At 56.3% G+C, this 23052-nt stretch overlaps 8 protein-coding genes across 8 annotated transcripts; 5 read left to right on the plus strand and 3 right to left on the minus strand.

Annotated features, from left to right (window-relative positions):
• Positions 1-6570: 6570 nt before the first annotated feature.
• On the minus strand, positions 6571-7046 carry LTHEOB_556 (uncharacterized protein; the record flags this gene model as incomplete). Its single annotated transcript, XM_035514718.1, has 2 exons — positions 6571-6812; positions 6884-7046. 2 exons carry the CDS (start codon positions 7044-7046, stop codon positions 6571-6573), a joined length of 405 nt encoding a protein of 134 aa, XP_035369315.1.
• A 1010-nt stretch (positions 7047-8056) lies between these two features.
• LTHEOB_557 (2-methylcitrate dehydratase) lies at positions 8057-9574 on the minus strand (the record flags this gene model as incomplete). Its single annotated transcript, XM_035514729.1, has 2 exons — positions 8057-9156; positions 9223-9574. The coding sequence occupies 2 exons, from the start codon at positions 9572-9574 to the stop codon at positions 8057-8059; spliced, it is 1452 nt and encodes a 483-aa protein (XP_035369316.1).
• A 337-nt stretch (positions 9575-9911) lies between these two features.
• On the plus strand, positions 9912-12762 carry LTHEOB_558 (Fatty acid synthase beta subunit dehydratase; the record flags this gene model as incomplete). Its single annotated transcript, XM_035514740.1, has 2 exons — positions 9912-12676; positions 12744-12762. The coding sequence occupies 2 exons, from the start codon at positions 9912-9914 to the stop codon at positions 12760-12762; spliced, it is 2784 nt and encodes a 927-aa protein (XP_035369317.1).
• Positions 12763-12929: 167 nt separating this feature from the next.
• Positions 12930-13287, plus strand: LTHEOB_559 (Fatty acid synthase subunit protein; the record flags this gene model as incomplete). Its single annotated transcript, XM_035514751.1, has 2 exons — positions 12930-13216; positions 13275-13287. The coding sequence occupies 2 exons, from the start codon at positions 12930-12932 to the stop codon at positions 13285-13287; spliced, it is 300 nt and encodes a 99-aa protein (XP_035369318.1).
• A 41-nt stretch (positions 13288-13328) lies between these two features.
• Positions 13329-14758, plus strand: LTHEOB_560 (Fatty acid synthase subunit protein; the record flags this gene model as incomplete). The annotated part of the gene is made up of 2 exons (XM_035514763.1): positions 13329-14644; positions 14698-14758. The coding sequence occupies 2 exons, from the start codon at positions 13329-13331 to the stop codon at positions 14756-14758; spliced, it is 1377 nt and encodes a 458-aa protein (XP_035369319.1).
• A 31-nt stretch (positions 14759-14789) lies between these two features.
• On the plus strand, positions 14790-16243 carry LTHEOB_561 (Fatty acid synthase subunit protein; the record flags this gene model as incomplete). The annotated part of the gene is made up of 5 exons (XM_035514774.1): positions 14790-15009; positions 15079-15567; positions 15631-15746; positions 15806-16158; positions 16207-16243. 5 exons carry the CDS (start codon positions 14790-14792, stop codon positions 16241-16243), a joined length of 1215 nt encoding a protein of 404 aa, XP_035369320.1.
• Positions 16244-16621: 378 nt separating this feature from the next.
• LTHEOB_562 (Cytochrome P450) lies at positions 16622-18174 on the minus strand (the record flags this gene model as incomplete). Its single annotated transcript, XM_035514785.1, has 3 exons — positions 16622-17256; positions 17369-17456; positions 17506-18174. 3 exons carry the CDS (start codon positions 18172-18174, stop codon positions 16622-16624), a joined length of 1392 nt encoding a protein of 463 aa, XP_035369321.1.
• A 3481-nt stretch (positions 18175-21655) lies between these two features.
• On the plus strand, positions 21656-22585 carry LTHEOB_563 (uncharacterized protein; the record flags this gene model as incomplete). The annotated part of the gene is made up of 1 exon (XM_035514796.1): positions 21656-22585. The coding sequence occupies one exon, from the start codon at positions 21656-21658 to the stop codon at positions 22583-22585; it is 930 nt and encodes a 309-aa protein (XP_035369322.1).
• Positions 22586-23052: the final 467 nt, after the last annotated feature.

A 23052-nucleotide genomic window follows, 5' to 3' on the forward strand; every position in this document is an offset into this window, starting at 1 on the left:
ATGGTTGAAGAGTCTGAATGGTTCAGGAAATTCAAATGGTCAGGGGAGTCCAGAGGTATAAGGGGTTTCGAGATTCCAAGAGAGTCCAAGAAATCTGGTTTGCTGACCCCTTCCCCGAATTCTCTGAGCATTTGCACAGCGAGAGGAACGGGAGGTAAATGAGGCATACCATCAGAAGGTTGATTTCCATAAAAGTCCCACTGATGAATCTCATAGATGAGTTCATCCTTGAGGTCGGTAATAATTGAAGGATACGAGACAGTTTGAAATCTCATTTCAAATAGCTCCATACAAGCCTCAGAGAATTTCGAAGAACATCCCAGTAGTATTTCAAGGGCCGTATGACGTTCGAACTGGGAATCGTTGAGACGATTCAGAAATTCGTCAATGCACAACAGTTCTGAATTGTGCGAATGGAATGCCATCTTCGTCGCGGATTGAAAATCTTTTCCGGTTTCCATAATTCTCTGTAACGTGTGTGCGGCTGACAGGGTAAGGCACCTGAATCCTGTTTTGAGACTTTCCAACCAATCGTATTTGTTTAGTTCCGACATGTATAGGACGGGGTCTAAGCTCGCGATATCGGCATAAGGATGGTATTTAGCGAAAATCTTCCCCCAGTCGACTATGCAAGCTTTGTTCCAGCCACTGTTGTCTGGTTGAAAGACCTGCCCAAGATCATTTATGGCCCCAACGGATTTGCCGGCTATTCTCAAGGTTGAGCCATGAGCGATTGAGTAGTTCTCAAGAGCCGAACTGGTATATCGATCGATGAGTTCCGTGATCGGCGTGCATGTTGGTCGTCTGCTCCAGTCTGGAACCCACGAAGACAGTTTGGACATGTTTCGATGGCCGTGATCGACCATTGCAAGAAGTTTCAATCCTATCTGGTTTAGGAAATGTTTAGCTGCTTTGGTGTAAACTTCCTCGACTGTGGCCGTATAATCCGGCTCTATTCCGCGGCATGAATCTTCCGAGCTCATAGAAAGAAGAGCGAAAATCCGGTCTCGAGGGTCCGTGCAGTGATGAAATCTAGTGTTCACCATCAAGTCCAACAGATTCAAGGGTTGTAACGTATTTCGGTCGCGATCCCGCATGTGTAAAGTGTAAGGGATTTCGTTTCTGACAAAGCTTTTCGAGCCCCATTTGACAAGAAGGCGAAAACACGGATCCCATGGAATGACGTGATCGCCGCAAATGACAGCCACTGAGCATGCTTTGTTCACCTCTTGCAGCACCCAGATTCGCTCGAACCAGGAGCGCTGCATCAGTTTCCGTAGAGGAATCATCATGTCCGGGTGGCTCGGCTGGAACCACTTGTAAAAGCGTAGGATTTCCATGGCCTCGTCTCCGTGATCTTCGGCTTCCCCTAGATAGACAAGAACCTTTGCCGCGGCTTTGTAGATCGCGGGCATGTTTTTGACTTGATGACCGCGTTCGAGGTCGTTTTCTTGGTCAATGCACACAGCGTCAATCCAGACAACCAGCGAACCGAGTCTCTGTAGGCGTTTGATGGCAGTAAAGCAATTCCTTGTTACCGCAAGCGCTTCACTTTCTCCACAACCAATCTTGCAGGGCTTCTCCTCACTACCCCACACGTAAGAGAGAGCCTCGAACGGCGGGCAATCAGGTATTCGATGGTGGGAAAGTATGCATTGAGGGTCGGACTCCCAGGATCCAGGTTTGATACGCAGTAGGCGTATTTCGTCCACGTGTTGTAGAGGTTTGTGTCCATATTGTGCGACGGATGTCTCGGATCCCGTGCTCGGTTGGCCGTCAAGGTTGACCTGCACGGCGTCTGGCAGCGCGAGCGACATCGTGGGTTGATGGGTCATTGCATCCTTGAACCTGGTGGTGATGACCAACCAGACCGAACGCGTCAGTGGGATTTAAAATCGTCAGCTTCGGCCGTATCTACGTTGCAGGGAAAACGATTTTGGATGTGGCTGCAGGGGGGCTGTGTCCAAAGCTCGCCTTGATACGTGGAAATAATGTTAAGGCTTCGAGAGAGCTGTAATTCGTTGGAGTTGAAAACAAAAAGGCGAGTCCTTGTTGCACCATTCAATTTTTATGTAGTACTGAGAACCCATTCAAGCTTGAGAGGAATACCAGAATGCACTCAGAGGTTTCCCGAGCAGCCTTTAATGCGGCGAACATCACTAAGACAAGACTAACAGGTTACAGTAGGTAGGTTGAATCAGGCTGTGTAAGGATGTGGCAGAGTCGAGCATGTGAGACTTGTGTGCCTATTATAAACGGACACGTGGCAGGAGCTCTCCACGCGTCGTAGCGATGTCGGCTGGAGGGAGATGGGTGCGGGGCAGGAACGGCCCACCAGTCGCAACACGCGATGTCCATTTGACAGTCTCGGCCTCGGCCAACTTCTCACATACGCTAATGACTCAGTCCAAAAGATAAGAAAAAAAAGTTGAAAGGAAGCCGGGATGAGCTGTGTGACCGCTGATGTCGCAGGAATTCGCATCGTTGAATGCCCGGACCATCCCCAGCAGCCGTGAATATTAAGTCTTGTTCCCGACCTTTACGAGTGATGCTTCCTCCAATGGCTTACCTCCTGCCTGGTAGACTGCTACACGACGTATCCTGTCGCATGAGTGCCTGCGGAGAGGCCTACCAAACCGCCCACCTCTTCTCTCAACATGGGGAGTCTTGGTTCCGTTCAAACGCTATGGGCGTCCTATACGCTGCCCAGAGATACAGCCTTAACGGAAAAAATTAACGACCCCCGGAACGCCCCGCTTCTGCTTCCTGATCTTCACATTGCTTTCGGCCAGCTCAGGTTTGTCTTCGTTTCGAAGCCTTCCCCCGACAAGCCATGTGTCCCTTTGTTATGCATATTGTCAATGGCTTAGCATACATGCTTCGCCAACTCTACCACAACGTCACACTACAGACTCCGCTAAACAATACCCCCGAGTGTCCCTTCGCCCGCTTTTCCTGGTCCATTTTCCCTAAATTGGAAGAATTCCTTAGCCGTCTAGGAAGTCGAAGGTAGTTGAAGCTATTGTCCATACGTGGATGTGAAACTAAGACTTATACGTTCACATCTAGACGACGAGTTCTCCTACCCCGACCTTGCTTCCCTTCTATTTAGGCTTTCCTTTTCCGGGAGAAGGTGAGTGGATTGACTGGGTTACGTCTTAGGGGGCGTGTTTCGGCGCACATGGAAAGGGCGTGGAGGCTATTACTCTTGGATGAAACCTGGTCATAACGAATTCTAACAATCAATAGTGCTGAAAAAATCTCGTCGGCCATGCTTTGCCAATCGACCCAACTGCTTATCGATTAGATTTAGCTTAGCTCGTTCAGCAGATCATTATCATCATTCTTTCACAATCTAACGGCAATGCTGCCCTTATCTTGTAGGCGAGTTTTCCTCTGCTCTGAGGCCGTAGCGCGTCTGCATTAGGCAAGCAGGTCTGGGATTCCTAGCTTCTTTCTTTCCCATGATGCTCTTCACATCGAGCAGCCAAGAACTGATTAATCCGCTTATACAAGCCTTGCGCAAAGGCCGTGGCAAGTCGATCATAAGCTTCCGGAATGCACTCGGCGGGAATGATCCCGTGATGGCCGAGGATGGTGCAGGCACGCATCTCAAAAAGGCAAATCAACCGCGTATAAGGCGCCCTTCCTATCTCTCTGCTTCGAGGGGAGGCTTTCAAGGAAACACGGCATCACTGGTTCATAAACGCGAAGTAAGCGCTGGAATTGACACACAATTCGCATCTTCTCTAATTTCGCTGCGTCGTGGGCAGGAATCGTAGCAGGCTAGAGCGAGGGAATAAATTTGCAGCTGAACATTAATATTCAACGGTTTTGTCACTAATTTTCTTTCCATTAGATACATAAAATAATATTTAGCCGAGTAAGCCAGATACCATCGATGAATTCGCCAAAATAAAAAGGCTGAACACTGCGTGGCAAAGGTTTGGGCTCCTAACAGCTTACCAAATTCCGACGGTAACACAGAAAAGGACGCCTCCGCCACGAAGTATGGGGTAAGGCGTAAATGGCGAGGCTCCTCAGCCTTGTTTGTGTGATGGATGCTCAGCCTCGCTCCGTGACTGACTCGGTGTAGGCTTAGAGCTTCAGGAATATGACTCAGAGAAGCATAAATACTTGCGTCTGCCTGATTTTTCTCCCTTGGATCTTCTTGGTGGCACCGATCTTCAACACTGCGTGATGAATGGAAAGCTGTCTCAGCTTTGGCGCAGGCGGGCTGAGGGGAATGTTCATTCACGGTTGAGCGCCACGATTGCTTCTATTGAAGGCGCTGGTCTCACTCAGAACTCTCCACAGTCCCCGGAATCGAACACGTCTCCTGCAAAATCATACACTATCGACCGACCCTCTTTCTGTCAACGATGCAACGAATATAAATATCCAATGCGCGTCCTTGATGTCATTGAAGGACGAACAGAAAGCGTTTTGCTATCCTGGCTGGCTTTCGACCCAGACATGGACCTTTCTTGCCCATTTTGCAAGATTCTCGAGTGTGCTCGTCGCGACTTCAAAGAATACCCGCGATATGACGGCGCCTACTTCTACCTCTCAACAGATTCCGGCCTATTCGCTACGAAGGATGATCGCTTGCGGGTCCTCAGGATCTCGATGGATTTTAGAATAAGCGTTCGCGAACCGCCAGAGTCCTCCGCATTGTTCGCGTCTGCATTCCAGGAGGCCAAGGAGCGAAGTCACATCGATCTTTCTGTATTCCAGAGGCATATCCAAACATGCTTGACTACGCACGAAACATGCAACCTACCTAATCCTAAACATAAAAGAGTGGTGGGGCTCAAGGTCATCGACTGCCAGAGCGGAGATGTCGTTTCAGCTTCCGATGATTGCCAATACGCCGCCCTCAGCTATGTTTGGGGCACCCAGGCCACGGGCGATCTCCGCGACCCACCAAAGACGATATCAGATGCCATGGCTGCAACATTAGTGCTGGGCCTTCGATTCCTATGGGTCGACAGATATTGCATCAGCCAAGACAGTCAAGAGGAGAAACACGCTCAGATTCAGCAAATGGGATTGATCTACGTCCAAGCTCAGGTGACTCTTGTCGCTGCCGCCGGAAAGGATCCAAGCCACGGACTCCCAGGTATCACAGCCAGAAACTCAAAGAGAGATTTTGTCGCGCGCATCGGACGATTCGACTTCAACATGATGCATAAAGCTCCACACGAGCTTTTACTAAATGCAGTCTGGAATACACGTGGTTGGACCTACCAGGAATTCATTCTTTCTAGACGCATATTGTTCTTTACCGAAGAGCTCGCATTTCTCGAGTGCCAGACATCTATGATCGAAGAGTGGCCCGCTTCGACATGGAAGTATTCTTATGTTTTGTTTCCACCTCCGGATATGAAGGACAACTCGGACCGTCTGCTATCTTTGAACGAGGATCTCATGAGCATCCGGTCGGCATACACTGCTATTCAGCGTTATTCAAAGAGGAAGCTCACGTATCACTCAGATGCCTTGAATGGCATCTTGGGAATTTTGGCAAGATTTGAACATGCCTCACCTCCAGTATACCATCTATGGGGTCTTCCATACGAATTAGAGGGAAGAAGATCGCGACTCCCACTCGATTGGTGGCGCGCCATTGATGATGATAAGTATCGCCATTGTGCAAAAGCTATTGTTTCCCGGCGCGAAAATCTGCCCTCCTGGTCATGGACGGGATGGGAAGGAGTTCCTTCCTTCGATGGTCTTGAATATCCTCATCTTGCGGAGCCGGATGATGGCCGGATGAATTTTTCTATGGACATCGAAGCACGCCTGGAAACAAGCGAACAGCCTTTGACGTTGGAAGGGTTCGTGGCCCTTATGAAGGTGACCTCATTTGGAGCCCGACAACGTGTGTCACAGTGTCTTCATATTAATGGTTGGACGCACCCTTTGGAGATTGACAAGGAATATAACCCGCTCGAAAGCGACTTTTATGGTCCTCGTATTCGGCTCTTGGGCACTGATTATGACTTCACGGCCACGAAAAACGCTGCGTTCTCGGCAGGAGACATACAGAAAGGCATAGTGGAAAGACGCAATCTCAAAGCACTCTTCATACATACAACGAGAATTCTGGTGATTGGAGACACTCCGATTGGGACAGAACGGCTTGGAATAGCAGACATATGTATTGGCTTTCCAAGGGAGTTACGATACAGTGGCGCTGCTGTAGACTTCATACAACAGCTGCCACTCGCGAAGATGGAGCGCATTCGACTTTACTGAGAGCTATTCAAGCCTTTAGCTGCAAGGCCAGGTACAGCCTGGGTGTATTATTAGACGAATCAATACCATCAATGACAATAGAATGAACTCCTTAAAGCTACAAGCTCGAGTCGACGGTTTTTTTCTGGATATAATCGACCATGAAGTTGATATAAATGTGTAAGAGACGTTCTCGAAAACAGCATTCAAAGCCCCATAGATTGACGTCACCTGCCTTCTTGTAGAAGTCTATGAGAGAGCAGGAGATAGCCGTAGGCAGTGGTCATTAGGGTACAGACATGATATTTGAAGTATTTCAGGGAGACTGGTTTACTCTTGTCCAAGTGCTCTCTTAGCAGCATTCAAGCTCGAAGGGATATCCCAATTGAGCATGATCTTCACATTTTTAGGATGATGCCTCACCCGCTCGATAAGTTCTTCCAACAACACAGCGACCTTGGGACTTGGATGGCCACGCATGCCATATCCAAGGATGACGGCCTTGCAGTCCTCGCATTTGTCCAGAGCGTCAATCACGGGTTGGGTGCCCAGCTTGAGCGAGCAGAGAACCACTTGACATAGCCAAAAGAAAGTCAGTCGAGATGGTTCAATTCTTTTTCCTCCTTGTAGAAGATCAACGTACAGTCGAAGTCGAATCCTGCATCTACCATGGATTGCTTCATCTTCTCTATCTCGGTGCGGGTGTACTCGGGATCCATGTTGAAGACTTTCTTGATCTCGTAGTCGGTCTGGTTCATGTCGTCGGCAGGCAGGGCCGCGATGATAAAATATGGATTAGGAGACATGGTGATTAAAAGAAAGCAGAAATGTTGTTTCTTTGTCGCCTCTTGAGATGTTGCTGATCTGTGTGGACTCTTTTAGGACTGAGTGCAGGTATGAAGAGAATATTAAATATACAACCATTAAGAGAGCCGAGCTCCGATTCGGAAGCTACGAAATGCGAACTCCGAAAATGCTTATGAATCAAGTTGTTGAAAAGAGTTCCGCCATTCCCGCGGGTTTGGAGCAGAGGCTTCACATATCATCCGAATCGAACCGAGAGATACCGAGACCTCTCCCTTCATACTGGCAGATTGATATTGTGCTGAGATACTCTGTGCTGAGGATTAATCGGGAGTGAAGAAGTGTGGAATTGGTAAGTTGCTTAATTATACTCACATGCAGGATACCAGTCGAATATATAAACGGAGTGATGCTGGAGTCACGTGACATGACTTCCGTACCCTGACGCTCAATATCAGAACTTTCGAAATCCAAGTTGCCCGGTCATACGCTTTAGCCCTCCTGAGAAACATCAACGCAATCGAGGGCCACGGAAGGTGACCATTAGTATTGCAACCCAGGAAGACGGACAAAGCGATGCGGCAGGATTAAAGGTGGTGACCGGATCTCGCGCCGACCCTCCCGTTCATTCTCCGCTACTCCTGGAACAGCCTAGCGCCTCCGGAAGAAAGGTGGCCCGGTCGCTTCCCGAGCGCCCACCTTCGCGCCGACCGCGATGTTCCACCATCAATCTCCAGGCCATCAATCGTTAACCATCTTCGCTGTTGGGTGCGGATGATAATTTCCATCGCTACTGTTCTGAAATTCGTCTCGGTCCCGAACTAGAACCGTAATGACCATCACCAGAGTTCGGCGGAGTTTCTGTCGCGACGCGTCGTGCATGTACCGGCCTCGGTCTTATTCGAACACGCAACAATGTAGCCTCACAGAAGAATGCTAAATGACTCTGGAACTGCAAAGTGGTCTTTTTTCTATTTTCTAACGATACTGATGAAATAATGCAGCGTAACAACTAAACAACAAACATGTCTAGGAAATCGTTAACCGGCGTAGCAAGGAACTTCTCATCATCCTCAGCCAGCTTCAGCACGGCATCCACCTTCTCGGGCGCCAACTTCAACCCAAGATTCCTCCTAGCCTTCTCATACACCAGCGGCACCGACTCCGGGCGACGGAAGTGGCCAAGCGGAAACTCGACCACAACATCATCCAGCGCCGTCCCATCCTTCATCGTGACCTGCACCGCATTCGTCAAGCTCCTAATCTCGGTGTTGTGGTAGTCCCTGGTAAACTGCTCATCCTCAACCATCGTCGTCTTGGCCCTCAGCTCCTCAACCCTTGGATCCTTCGCCCACGGCGACGCATCCTGGTAGTCCTCCGTCTCGATCTGCGCGCCCTTCAGCAACACGACCGCAACCATGTACTTGAGACAGTGATCGCGATCAGCCGGATTATGCAGCGGGCCGCTCTTATTAATAATAATCATGCCCGCCTCCTGCGTGCGCACCCTTACAGCACCAATATCCTCGGCCCGCAGCCCCTTCGCCCGCATCTCCTCCGCAATCCGCAGCGCCGCCTCGACCGCCGTCATGCCGTGGCCCTCGGCCGTGTTGACCTTGAACAGCACCGTCTCGACCACCCAGCTGCGGAACGGCTGGAAGAAGTCGAACTCGCGCCCGCCGAACAGCACGTCGTAGAAGCCCCAGCGCGGCGCGCTCAGCGCCGTTTTGAGGCCTGGCTGCCCCGCGCGCGCCAAAAGCGCCAGGTGCACGGCGCGCATGCACGCGTCGCCGGCGGCCCAGCCCTTGCGCGGGCCGGTGTTGGGGGCTTGCCGGTAGGCGCGCAGCGGGTGGCCGTCGACCCAGGCGTGCGAGACGGCGGCGAGGGCTTGGTCGCGGGGGAGGTTGAGGAGCTTGCAGACGACGGCGGTCGAGGCGACTTTGACGAGGATAACGTGGTCCAGGCCGACTTTGTTGAAGGCGTTGCGGATTTGGAAGACGCCTTGGATTTCGTAGGCTTTGATGAGGGCGGTGAGGATGTCGCGCATGGTGATGGGGAGGCCTTCGGCGCGCGCGAAGATGGAGGAGGCGCTGAGGATGGCGCCGAGGTTGTCTGTGGTGGTTGTCAGTCATGCAGCCAATTGGGGGGAAGGGAGAAAGAAGAAGGAGGTAGATGTACCGGACGGATGCCCCCACTCGGCCCCCGGAAACGCGTCGTTGTGGTCGAGGTAGCGGATCGACGCGCCCATGTCGAACGCGCCCTTGTAGACGTCAAGCTGGAACGAGGTGCCGGGCAGCTTGAAGCCGCCGGGGATCTGCGCGGGGCTGCCGACGTGCGGGCCGACCAGCCGGACGAGTTCGGCACTGGTCGCCAACCCTTCGCAGGCGCAGCCCAGGGCGTCGATCAGCGTGGCTTTGGCGCGGGCCCAGGCCTCGGGGCGATCGGGCACGAAGTCGTAGGCGTAGTCGACGATGGAGGCGATGACGGCGTCGTACGGCTTGGCCGAGTTGTCGTCGCCGGAGGGAGCCATGGCGGGGAGGGATGGTGGTGGCAATGACGGGGGAAAATGTGAGAGTGGTAGGTGATGTGTTGCTCACTGCTGCAGCATGATTGAGGCTTGTTTAACAAAAGTTCGAATGGTCGGCACGGCGAGTGTGGTTGGCGGGCGGCGGCTACGCATTCGGGACTCGGCGGCCGAGCGCGGCGGAAGTCGTGGGCGAGCTCGGCAGCACTCCTCCGCCTCCACGGCTTTGCATCGCCGTCGTCCTGGATAAGGTATGTGTACTGGTAGCAAAATACTGATAATGTCTAGTGCCTGCATGAGTCTGGATCTCGGCTGTGCCACAACAGACTCCTCAGACAACACCATGGCGGCTACCACGACTTCCCCCCTGCATCTCACCTCCGGGACCATCAAGTGCGCCCTCGAAGTCGACTCGACGCAGCTGGCCTCCCTGATCGGCCATCGCGATGCCTTCCAGGCCAGTCTGCCCAGTGACGACACGCCGCCCTCATCACCAGGCGAGCTGGCATTACGCTTCGTTGCGTATTTGGAGTCGTCCTCAGTACCTCCCTCGGTTCTCACTGCCGCCTTGAGCGCCTTCGAAGACCAATTCCTCTCCACCACCGACATCCACACCCTCGCCCTCTCATCACCAAGCGGCGTGCAGGCAGGGCGCGACCTGCTGCGCAGCTACTACGACGCTCTCTCCCGCTGCTCCAAGCAACCCACCCAAACTCCCAGCGCGCTCGTTTCCGCCGCCGCCACCGGCTCCAAGCAACTGCACCTCATCTTCGGCGGCCAAGGCGCCGCGAACCCCGCCTGCTTCACCGAGCTGCGCAGCCTCATCTCGACCTACTCCCCCCTCCTCACCCCGCTCCTCACCGTCGCCTCTGCGGAACTCTCCACCCTCTCCCGCGACCCCTCGACGCACGGCTTCTACGCGGGCCGCGAAATCGACCTCGCCACCTGGCTCGCCGACGAGTCCGCCGTCCCGGACTCCTCCTTCCTCGCCAGCGCGGCCGTCAGCTTCCCGCTCATCGGCCTCGTCGGGCTGGCGCACTACGCCGTCACCTGCCGAACGCTCGGCAAGACCCCCGGCGAGCTGCGCAGCCTCCTGCGCGGCGGCGTAACGGGCCACTCACAGGGCTTGGTCGTCGCCGCGGCCGTCGCGCAGTGCGGGACGTGGGACGAGTTCTTCGCGGCGGCGCGCGACGCGGTGCGGCTGCTGTTCTGGCTCGGCTTCGAGAGCCACGCGGCGGCGCCGCGGTCGGCGCTGGCGGCAGCGGATGTGCAGGACTGCGTGGATGCCGGCGAGGGCAGGCCGGGCATGATGCTGAGCGTGCGCGGGCTGAGGCGGAAGGAGGTGGAGGAGCTGGTGGCAAGGTGCAATAGGGACTTGCCCGGGGATGGGCAGGTGTACGTCGCGCTGCGGAATACGACGGAGAATTTTACGCTGTCGGGCCCGGCGCGGTCGCTGAGAGGCGTGTGTTTGCACGTCAGGACGATCGCGGCGGAGGAGGGCGTCGACCAGGCGCGCGTGCCGTTCCGGAAGCGCAAGAAGGTTGTCAGAGCGTCCTTTCTACCCATCAGCGCGCCGTTTCACAGCCCGTACTTGGCCGACGCCGCGGCCAAGGTTAAAGAAAGGATGAAGGCGGCTGGCTGCGGCCTTTCGACGGCCAGCATGGCGCTGCCGGTGCACCACAGCAAGGACGGCCGCGACCTGCGAACAGTGACGGACCGCTCCGCCACCGACACGCTCATCGACGCCATCGCCCTGGAGCCCGTCGACTGGCCAGCGGCGCTGCAACTGCCCGGCGCCACGCACGTCGTCATGCTGGCCAGCGGGCGGCTCGGCGACGTCGTGGACATGGTCAAGCAGGGGCAGGGCGTCATCGTCGTCAACGCCGCCACGCTCGCCGCGCCGGACGCCACCCAAACAACCAAAGTCGACCTCTTCGCCGCGCAGCTGCCGGCGCACAAGCTGCACGCCACATCGTGGAGCGAGCAGTTCCGGCCGCGGCTGGTCCGCGACGCGACGACGGGCGCCGTCCAGCTCGACACGCGCCTCAGCCGCGTCCTCGGCGCGCCGCCCGTCTTCACGGCGGGCATGACGCCAACAACAGTGCACTGGGACTTCGTCGCGGCCGTCATGAACGCGGGCTACCACATCGAAATGGCAGGCGGCGGCTACTTCGAGCCGTCCAGCATGGCCTCTGCCATCGAGCAGGCCGCCGCCTCCGTCCCCGGCGGGCGCGGCATCACCGTCAACCTGATCTACGCCTCGCCCGAAGCCATGCGCTGGCAGATCACGCTCCTCGCCGACCTGCAGCGCCGCGGCGTCCCCGTCGACGGTCTGACTATCGGCGCTGGCGTGCCGTCGCCCGACATCGCGTCCGGCTACATCACGACCCTCGGCCTCAAGCACGTCGGCTTCAAGCCGGGCTCGGCCGCCGCGATCAGAGACGTGCTCGCCATCGCCGACGCGCACCCGCGGTTTCCCGTCGTGCTGCAGTGGACCGGCGGCCGCGGCGGCGGGCACCACTCGTACGAGGACTTCCACGAACCAATCTTAGACCTGTACGCTGAGATCCGCAAGCGCAGCAACGTCGTGCTGGTCGCGGGCAGCGGCTTCGGCGACGCGGAGGGCGCATTCCCGTATCTCAGCGGCGAGTGGGCGCGGCAAGCGCCGTACGAGAGGCAGGCCGCGATGCCGTTCGACGGCGTGCTGCTCGGCAGCCGCATGATGGTGGCGCGCGAGGCGCACACGTCGCCGCAGAGCCGCGAGTTGATCGTGGCTGCGCCTGGCCTGAAAGACGAGGCGGAGTGGGACAGGACGTACGAGAAGCCCGCGGGCGGCGTGCTGACGGTGCAGTCGGAGATGGGGCAGCCCATTCACAAGCTGGCCACGCGCGGCGTCAAGCTGTGGGCCGAGCTGGATAAGACCGTGTTCAGTCTCCCCCGTGCGCAGCGCGCGGCGGCGCTCGCGAGGATGCGGGATACGCTGATCCCGCGCTTGAATGCGGATTTCGCGAAGCCGTGGTTCGCGGTGGATGAGGCGGGCAGCGGACCGGCGGCCGAGGTCGCGGATATGACGTACGCAAGAGTGTTGGCGAGGTTGGTCGAGTTGACGTACCTGCCGCACCGGAAGGCTTTCATTGATCCGTCGTACGCGGTGCTGCTGAGGGATGTGGCGCAGCGTGCGCGGGACAGGCTGAATCCGGAGGCAAAGGCGGCAAAGCTGCCGGCGAGCAGCGATACCGAGGCGCTGGTGGCGGCGACGAGGGATGCCAGTGCTGTTGCTGCGTGGTGTCCTGGGGCGGAGACGCGGAAGCTGCATCCGGAGGACGCGCGGTGGTTCGTCCGCCGCTGCAAGTCGCGCACCATGAAGCCTGTCAACTTCATCCCGACCCTCGACGAGGACTTTGAGTACTTCTTCAAGAAGGACTCGCTGTGGCAGTCGGAGAACGTCGATGCTGTTCTTGGTCAGGATGCCGGCCGCGTGTGCATCTTGCAGAGTCCTGTGTCGGTGCGCTACTCGCAGCGTGGTGATGAGAGCGCCAAGGAGATCCTGGATGGCATCACTGGAGGCCTGGTTGAGATGGTGAAGAAGGCGTTCTATCCCAATGATGCTGACATTCCGCTGGCAGAGAAGCAAGAACAGACTGCCTCGTCCGCCACTGAAGAGGTGCTGCCGGGCGTACAGTTCACCACAGAGGCTGGCAAACAGATCTTCCAGCTGACCAGCGGCCAATCACCGGCCTCAGACGAATGGCTCAGCTTCATGGCAGAGCGCACCAGCGGCTGGATCCACCGCCTCTTCGCCGACGGCTACGTCGTCCAGGACCACGTCAGGACGGCCAACCCCTTCCACCGCATCTTGCAGCTGCGGCCCGGCGAGAAGCTGGCCCTGGACCAGCCCAACGAAGCCATCTCCATCACTTCTTCTACGACCGGCCGCCCGCTCTGCAGCGTCTCCCTCGTCTACGGCCCACGCGTGCGCGCCACCATGTGGGCGCCCTCCTCCGCCGGGGAAGACATTGACTACTCGCTCGAGTACGTCTACATGCCCGCCAGCAAGCACTGCAGCCTGTTCTCCGACTCGGAGGCGCACGACGCCACCGTGAAAGACTTCTACCGCCGCCTCTGGCTGCCGAACACCGATATCGCGGGCAAGACGGTGCATTCGACCTTCACGGGGCCCGAGCGCGTCGTCTCGGAGCAGGCAGTCCGCGACCTGGCCTACTGCGTGCACGCGGCGTTGCCCGACCTCGAGCTCAACATCCCCTCGTCAGGCGATGTCCCGCTCGACCTGTGCATCGTGCTGGCCTGGGAGCCGCTGGTGGCGCCGCTGATGCTGCCCGAAGTCCAGGGCGACATCCTGCGCCTGGTGCACCGGTCGAACAAGTTCGAGCACCTGTCTTCGGCCAGGCTCAAGGTTGGAGATGTTGTGACAGCATCTTCGACGGTGCAGGCCGTCGCCATCGAGAAATCGGGCAGATCCGTCGTCGTGCGCGCCGTGATTTCGCGCGATGGCATCCCGCTCGTCGCCGTCACGTCCGACTTCCTCTTCAAGGGCGCCTTCACCGACTTCGCCAGCACCTTCAAGCGCACCGCGCACCCGCCCTTCCAGCTGCGCCTGGCCACCGCCATCGACGAGGCCGTCCTGAAAGCGCAGCCGTGGCTGAAGCTGGACGACCCTGCCGCCACCACCACGCTCGCCAACCGCACCCTCACCTTCGACCTCGCATCTGAAACCACCTGGAAAGACCGCACCACCCTCGCCACCCTCTCCACCACCGGCGCCGTCTACCTCTCCGACTCGCCCACCACGCGCATCGGCACCGTCTCCTGCACCGCCCGCGACTGCCTCGGCGACCCCGTCCTCGACTACCTAACCCGCAAAGCCGCCGCCGCCGTCGGCGCCCCGGTTCCGCTCACTGAACCCGGCTGGATCGACGACGACAACGGCACCAAAGAGTTCCAGGTGCCGCCGTCCAACGCCCGCTACGCCCGCCTCTCCGCCGACACCAACCCCATCCACGTCGCGCCCGTCTTCGCCGCGTACGCCGGCTTGCCCGGCACCATCACGCACGGCATGTACACGTCGGCCGTCGTGCGGGCCGTGCTGCAGCATTTGGCGGTGGAAGAAGACGCTGCGGCGAGGTTCCACAGCTGGGAGGCAAGGTTCGTGGGCATGGTGTTGCCGGGTGATCGGTTGAGGGTCAAGTTTGCGCATACGGCGATGGCGGCGGGGAGGATGGTGGTGAGTGTTACGGCGAGCAATGCGGAGACGGGGGAGGCGGTGTTGGAGGGCGTGGCGGAGGTGGAGCAGGTGAGGACGGCGTATGTGTTTACGGGGCAGGGGAGTCAGGGGGTGGGGATGGGGATGGGGTTGTATGCTGAGAGCGAGGTGGCGAGGCGGGTGTGGGACGATGTGGATAAGGCGTTGAGGGAGACGTATGGTAAGTCTCTGTTCTTTCTCTTTGGTGGTGGTTAGGATCATGGTTAACTGACTGACACGCTACCCGCAGGCTGGTCCATCCTCGACATCGTCCGCACGAACCCCAAATTCCTCACCATCTCCTTCGGCGGGCCCAAGGGCCACCGCATCCGCGCCAACTACCTCGCCATGACCATCGAAAAAGTACTACCAGACGGCACCACCGTCACCGAACCCATGCTCAAAGACCTCACCCCGGACTCGTCCTCGTACACCTTCTACGAGCCCCGCGGCCTGCTCTTCTCGACCCAGTTCGCCCAGCCCGCCATCCTGCTGCAGGAGATGGCCACTTTCCTCGACATGCGCGCACGGGGGCTGGTTCAGGAGGGCGCGCCCTTCGCGGGGCACTCGTTGGGCGAGTATGGGGCGTTGGCCGCCATGGCGGATTTCCTGCCCGTCGAGACGCTGGTTAGAGTTATTTTTTACCGGGGCTTGACGATGCAGGTTGCGATGGAGAGGGATGAGTTTGGGCGGACCGAGTACGGGATGGCGGCGGCGAATCCGGGGAGGGTGGGGAGGTGTAAGTGCTCTTTGCTTCTCTTATCCTAATGGAGAAAAACTAACGCATGGATGCTACTACCAGGGTTCAACGAGGAAATGCTGAAAGAAGTCGTCGGCATGATCGCCGAGACGTCGGGCTCGCTGCTCGAGATCGTCAATCTCAACGTCGAAGGCGAGCAGTACGTCTGCGCTGGCAAGGTTAGTCTCCGTCCCCCCTCTCTCTCACCCCATCCACCAAACTAACACGAAACCCCTAGCTCGAGAACCTCCACGCCCTCAGCACCCTCCTCACCCACCTCTCCCGCACCAAAGACGCCTCCTCCCACCTCCTCTTCACCCCCTCCTCCCGCCCCGCCCTCCAATCCCTCATCGCCACCCACGTCGCCACCGCATCCACCCTCCCCCGCCCCATCGACCTCGAGCGCGGCGCCGCGACGATTCCGCTCAAGGGCATCGACGTGCCCTTCCACTCGTCGCACCTGCTGCACGGCGTCCAGCCCTACCGCATCTTCCTGCGGCGCAGCATCGCCGCCGAGGACGTCGACCCGGCGAAGCTGGTGGGCCGGTACGTGCCGAACGTGACGGCGAAGCCGTTTGGGTTGGATGAGGAGTATGTGGCGTTGGTGGGAAGGGTGACGGGGAGTCCGGTGCTGGGCAGGCTGGTGGGGAGGAGTGCGGAGGTCGTTGCTGCTTGAGATTCTGTGCTGTAGTAGATGGGCTTTTTGGCTGGGATTGGGCTGGGTGGTTTCGTTTATGTGTATATGTCTCTTTTTTTCTTTTAGAGTTCTGTATCTACGAATTTCAATGCAAACGCCTGCACGAGGCTGTTTTTCTCTTCCTCACACAGTACCACTGAAGAGTTGGAGACAGTATCATCAGTCCGCCTGCGCTTGTAGTCCTCTTCTATTATAGCTCTCTTTGTATACCTCCATTTAATTTCATGAGGTTGTATAAAGACGTGCGTGAAGAGAGACTGAGTATAGAGGGAAGCCAGATGTAAACAGTACAAAACAACAATTAACGATCCACGCTCCCGTAGTACTCAGGATTAGCGCAAAGCGCTTCCTAGCCCTTTAATGCTTCACTTTAACCATAAGCTCCTCCACTCCCTCGGGCACTTTCTTCCACTGCTCTTCCTCATCGAGAAACCCCGCACGACCAGCCTCCCACTCGGCCTTGATGACGGCATTCCTCCCCTCGCTGCGCGGCTTGATATCAACCGCATACTCTGCCAGCGAGATGACGCCCCCCGGAGCGAATTCGTCCGCATCGATCGGGACGTCGACTCCCCGTTCGTCCTTTTTCTGGCTGATTTCGCACGCCCACAGGATCTTCGAAACGGTCAGGAACAGGTTCTTCTCGGCGAGGTGCTGGCCGGGGCAGATGCGGCGGCCGGCGCCAAACACGAAGAGCTCGTTGCGCGCGCCCACGCTCTCTTCGTCCAGGCTGTGGTTTGCGTTGAGCCGGCCCTCCCAGCGCTCGGGCTTGAAGTCGCGCGGGGAAGGGTAAACGGCCGGGTCGTTGTGCATGTGCCAGGCGTTGATGATGAGGGTCGTGTTGGCCGGGATGGTGTAGGAAGCGTAGGTGAGATCGCGAGTCGTCGCGTGCGGGAGGCAGAAGGGCGTGACGCTGGACCAGCGGTGGAGCTCCTGGACGACCTGCCGGATGTAGCTGAGGCTGGTGGAATCGGCGTGCGTGGGGATCCTATCTGGACCGATGGCACGGTCGAGCTCTTTTTTTTTTGAAGTGGCCATGTCAGCAAGGAAAATCGAGGTGTTGGGCGATTGGGGATGTTTGTGGTGTTGGTTTTTGCGGGATACCTTCGTGAGCTTTGCGTTGGACTTCGGGGAAGAGGGCCATGACCGCAAAGAGATTTACAAGAGTGTTGGACGTCGTGTCGGTAGCGGCCTTGATCAAATTAGCGTGGGGACAGCTTTCGGGGGAAATCATGTCTCACTGTGAGGAGGTCCAAGCCCCATCTGGCCCCCTGAATGTCAGGAAACCCTTCTTTCTCTTGCTTTTCCGCCAAGGCCTTATTGAAAGATGGTAGAACGCTCCTTGGGTTGGAAGAGTCTTTGGCGGGGAGGTAATGCTTCAGCGCAATCTTTGCATCCTTGACACAATGTTGCCGCGCATGCCGCGCCGACGGGAAGAGCCAATCCGGCAGTTTCCTGAGTAAAGGAAAGTAGTCAAGCAAACCACCATTAATCTGGATCATAGCAAACTCGTGGAAGTTATCGCGAATCTCCTGGATATTGGGGTCGTCGGCGTTTGGCACGCGGCGGCCGGTGGTTAGTAGCAAGCCGATCGAGTTGCTGTAGCGGAATACATGGTGTCGCCAGCTGGCTGGGTTCTGGAGGATGTCGTAGACAAGCTTTGCCGTCTCGAGCTCCTGGTAGGGGAGGTACCGGCGGGTGGCTCCGACATTGAGGATGGAGTGGTAGAGCTTTCGGCCCTGACGCCAGCGCGGGCCAGACTGCTGGAAGCCAATATTATAGCCGTTGGACGCTATCTCCGCTGTAAGGTACTCATCCGGACGACTCGATGTATGGGTGCCCATCTTGTCGAACAAATCGCGGGCGGCCTGCGAGTCGCTAACGATAACGGTAGGTTGGTTACCGCGCATTACCGTAACGAGAGGCCCGTATTTCTTGGCCCACTCGTCGAACTTGAGGTGGAGGTGCCATTGGGGATACTACATATCGTTAGTACTATCGCCTTTCTGCATTATTGGCATGGTGCTGACGCGCCTGGTGGTAGTTTCCGTAAATTGGTATGGTTGGCGGCCCTGGAGGCATCCCCGCTGGACGGCTTCCAATCCAGAGCAGGCGCCAAACAACATAAGCTAAGAGTGTTCCGATAACAACAGCTGCTGTATACGAGGTCGCCATGGTGACTAGAGTGCAGGATGAAGTAGTGAATATATCGCATCAAACATAGGAAGTGCTGCTGACCTATATAAGTACGTGTTTTGGTGCAACCTGCACCGGAACGGTATTCGGCTTGTTTCAGTCCAATTTTAGGCGGCCAACCAACAGTCGATGAGATACTACAAAATGCGGGGATACCGGGTCAGAGGCTCCGTACTAATCGCTTGGTTACAGCAATCGAATTTCTAAAGAGCTTTTTTGCCTTGTCAGATCAGACGCTGCAGGCTTACCATCGCTTGCTCGGATAGCTCGCCCAACCACCGATCATTGCAGCTCATCCCGCCCTAATTTGGACTTCACCTATATCTATAATCGATGGTAGTCCCGGCCTCTATAGGGTCACAATACGATAGTAGCTGCACGGGAGAGGAGTCATCCGGTGAAGCAGGTGCAGCGGACCGCCCGGAATCTAATCATCCGAAGATAGCAACAATTGCTCAGGGACATGATGATTTCTAAGCTTCTACGGCTAATTAACACCCGAGTCACTATAATCGCCTTCGGTCGTAAGTGTGTCAAAGTGGATCTCCAGCCGAGATCGAGGCCGAGGCCGAGGCCGACCTATACAGATGACTAGGGACTCGGATACCATCTTCTTAGGGGTCTCGGGACCTCCATCTGCTCCTTCATGACGCTGGGGCAATGGCCCGGGATAGCTCGGTTCCTTTCGGAAAACTACGGCGGTTCTGCTTCTTTTCTTGAGCTTGTCCGAAGTTCGCCCGAAGCCGTAAATGAAGTCCGGACAGTCGCCGGCAACGAGATCTTGTGCCCCGCCCTAAGCGACTATTTCGTTGCCAGCGGGTGTCCGAACTTGCGTGTCCACAAGCCTGACACAGAATAGCCGCGGACAAATACTGCCTCAGCCAGGCCATCAGCCGAATAATACAGGAATAAGGAATCTCTAGCTCTTTAGCGCTGGGAGGGAGAGAAATGACAGGCTAACAAATCAACTGTGGCGGACAAAATATTGGTGAGCAGGAAGGCGAGCGTTTTCTGGTAGTTTTTGGCCCACGAACTTTGCGCGCTCATCGCTCCCGATTCCTCAATTGATCCTTGTTATAGGACATCTAATGACTTTTATTTTTCTCTCTCTCTATCTATAAATATATACATATCTTGCGCTGCACGGCTGCTTTTGCGTCATCTATTTCCTACAGCCCCCTCTACGGCACTCGGAGCAAGTACGGTCCCCCCGTCCCGTGATCAGCCATCTCGCTCTGCCCTCCATTCCATCGTGAAGATTCAGACCTACTCGCTACGAACATATACAACCCTCACATGCCAGGGTGATGCATGCTCCGAAGCGAAAGTCTTGATCCTGGTTCTCTCCTCTCCCGACACCACCGGGCTCGCGTACCTAGCCAGCGGGAGCGCCCACGCGGCGTAGTAGACGGCCGTCTCCATCGCGTGCTCGGAGAGATGCGTCGACCAGACCAAGATGCCCTCGTCGCCGTCCGCAGAAGTCAGCGACCTTCCGGCCCTCCCCTACAATAGTCCACCTTGCACCATCGCCCGTCCAGTGGGTGCGCCTGCCGTTGCGTATGCTAAGTTTCTCCTTCGCCCGGCACTCGTCACGCTAATAACCCGAAATTAGAAGCTTACCCTTCCGGTCTAGTGTAACGGCGGGCCTCTGCCTCTAAGGATCCAAACACCAAAGAGGGTGGAAACCTGTCTAAGGGTTTTCCTTGAGTGGGTACAAGATGAGGATTGGGAACGTAGTGAGTAAGACGCGACGGAGCACTGCATGTGCGAAGGCCTTGTTACCAATAGAGTCCAAATTCTATTGTTGAAGTTGACCACGAAGGTCAAAGCTATCTAAGGGGTGTGGTTTATATACATGTAGGAAAGGTTCATACAATCTGGTATGCTGCTCTGTATGCTCTGTCGTTCTTGGCGAATGTTCGCCACAGAGCAGAGAGGGTAGGTTTGTTTGATCTGACTGCTCTGTGGTGGCTCGGGCCACCGAGGGTGAGAGCAGACAGAGCACCTTCTTGGCGTCACGTGGGCCACGTGACCCACGTGGGTCCTTTTCACGCCGTACGAGTGCACCCCACTTCTTTCCTTATTCCGATGTTCTCTAACCCTGTAGAGGCTGTGCCGTAACATCTAGGTCGTCATCATCAGTTTGAATTCGCCAGTCTAGTAATACTTTTAGATAACCCTAATTTTGTTTCTGTATCTTCTTCGAGGAATAACTCCTAATAGAGAAGGTTATTAAAGAATATTAGCGGCTTTTATAAAAAGACTTTAAAAGAAGTGTATTTATATACGGGTGGGTTTATTTGGGTTTTTTTCGGCGAAAAAGAGGTGGATTTGGTAATTGCCCCAAGTAAAAGCGATGCAACTTGTCTCTCGCTGCTTATGACTTGCTCGAAAATACATTAAGATGGAAAGGTGATCTTTCAAGATTTAGCAGCAACTGGCACTATTTTTAGTGTCGGACCATCCCGGACTAGATCCGTACAGTCTCGAAAAAAAAAGGTATTATTGAAGTCACTTCTCAAACACGAACTCCAGGGAAATCAAGAACTCTTCACCAGCGAAAATACAAGATTGATAAAATTGTTGATATTGTAGAGCCAAGAGTCACCGCACAAGAATCTCTCTTTAGTACTCTGAGTCAAACATCCGCTGATTAGAACTACATCCTATCAACTCCGAAGAAGAAAATAGGAAAGAGGTGTTAACATGTTTCAGTCCACCCTAATCAAAATACGCCGACACCATCTTCCTGGAAAGCACCCATCCGCTCAATGCCGCTTCGGGTCTCGGCCGCCGAGGTCTTCGCCTAACAAATGAGCTCGGGCAGCGTGATCCGACGCCATCATGTACGATAGAGGCTCTTCACTGGTTCATTATTCTAGCAGCTTTCTCAAACCCCTTGCAGTTGCCGGGCCCACTCAAGCTCTTGATAGTCCACACCTAAGCGAGGCCCCCCGCATCACAAATCCTCAGGCCGAAGAAAGGGTACTATTCGAACTCACCATGACCACTCTAATTTGGAAGCTGATGGAACCTTCACGCAGCATGGTCAAGGGGGGAAAGAAGGGCACTCGGCGATTGAGAGCATCCTGTGATCGGTGTCACCACGCCAAAACGCGGTGCATCTACGAGGAGGACCACCAGGACTGTGTCCGGTGCACAGCGCGCAACTTCACCTGCCAGCGGAGCCTATCAATGCCGAGGAAACGGACTCCCAAGCAGCCACCGCCGCCGCAGATCGAGCCGTACCCAACTCCGCCAGAGGAGTTTCAAACACCTCAATCGTCAATAACCCACGATGCTCACACACCGCGCACATCCGGGACGGACGCCGGCACTCTGGCGAGCAGTCCAGACGAGCGCATGCCATCTGAAATCTCCATGTTCGACTTCTCCCAGTTCGCTGACTTCGAGCCGTCCTTCTCTCCGGTGGACTTTGGCTTCTTCGGATCGCCCGCCACGCAGCTGCAACATCATCCCGACGCCGCAGCACAGGAGCCACCAACCAACATACTGGCGCCAGCCCCAGTCCTGGAAACACCACGAGCCGCGCACATAGCAGACGGCCACAACAACAACAAGCACGGCTGCTCGCCGTTCCAATCCTCATCCAGCTGCCTCGACGTGCTCAACCGCACGCTGCGCGACCTGCAGCAAAGCCCCGTCGAGGGCAAGACGCTGGACCACGTGCTGCGGCTCAACCGGGCGCTGCTGAGCGTGGTGCGGACGGTCATCGAGTGCGACGCGGCGCACCACCCGTCGTTCGACTTCACCGTCTACTTCTGCCTCAACAAGCTCATCACGACGTACCACGAAGCGCTGTACATGCCGTGCTGCGCGTCGTCGGTGCAGTTCGGGTCGTACGTCGTCAACGTCGAGGACCAGCTGGCGTTGAAGTGTCAGATGATCCTGATCGACGTCAGGAAGATAACGGCGCTGCTGGACCGGCTGCAGGCCAAAGCGCGGCAGCGGGAGGAGGAGGATCGGCTGGGGCAGCAGACTGGTGGTGGTGGTGCTGTGGGGAGGACAAGTAGTCGTTGCAGGCGGCAGTGTCAGTTCTTACACCGCTTTGCGAGGAATGAGGTGGATCGTGTCACGAAACATATACGGTTATTGGGGGGATGAGGTCTTTCATTTCGCAGCGACTGCCTATTTTTGCTCTTCTTGTTTTTTTTATGGGATTAATTGCATTTCGTCACACCCGTAGGGATACAGAAACACCACGTTTCGAGCGTTCAGTAGTCAATATTCCGGTCGAATGGATTTGTCGAAGACACTGGAAGCAGAGATCTCCAATTCGACGGTTCGCTGCGTCGATCATCGGGTGTGCGTGTCATGGTCGGGCATCGGCAGCCGAACGCCGCAGCAGGAACACTACTGCGCCGCCACACGCCGGTTATCAGGGTGGAGCGGCCAGCCGATAGCACCCTGGGCCGCGTTTCGGCCATGATTGGACGCGTTTCACTGCACGGCCAAGGGGGCGTCGCGCCCATCGCGCCGCTCAAAGTGACATGGCAGCCGCCAGGTAAGGGCCTGCCCTGGCGCCGTGATTTATCAGCGAACGTAGGCTGCATTTCCTAAAGCGACAGTGC

This window comes from Lasiodiplodia theobromae, assembly GCF_012971845.1.
Source record: "Lasiodiplodia theobromae strain AM2As chromosome Unknown scaffold_2, whole genome shotgun sequence".
Taxonomy (NCBI): domain Eukaryota; kingdom Fungi; phylum Ascomycota; class Dothideomycetes; order Botryosphaeriales; family Botryosphaeriaceae; genus Lasiodiplodia; species Lasiodiplodia theobromae.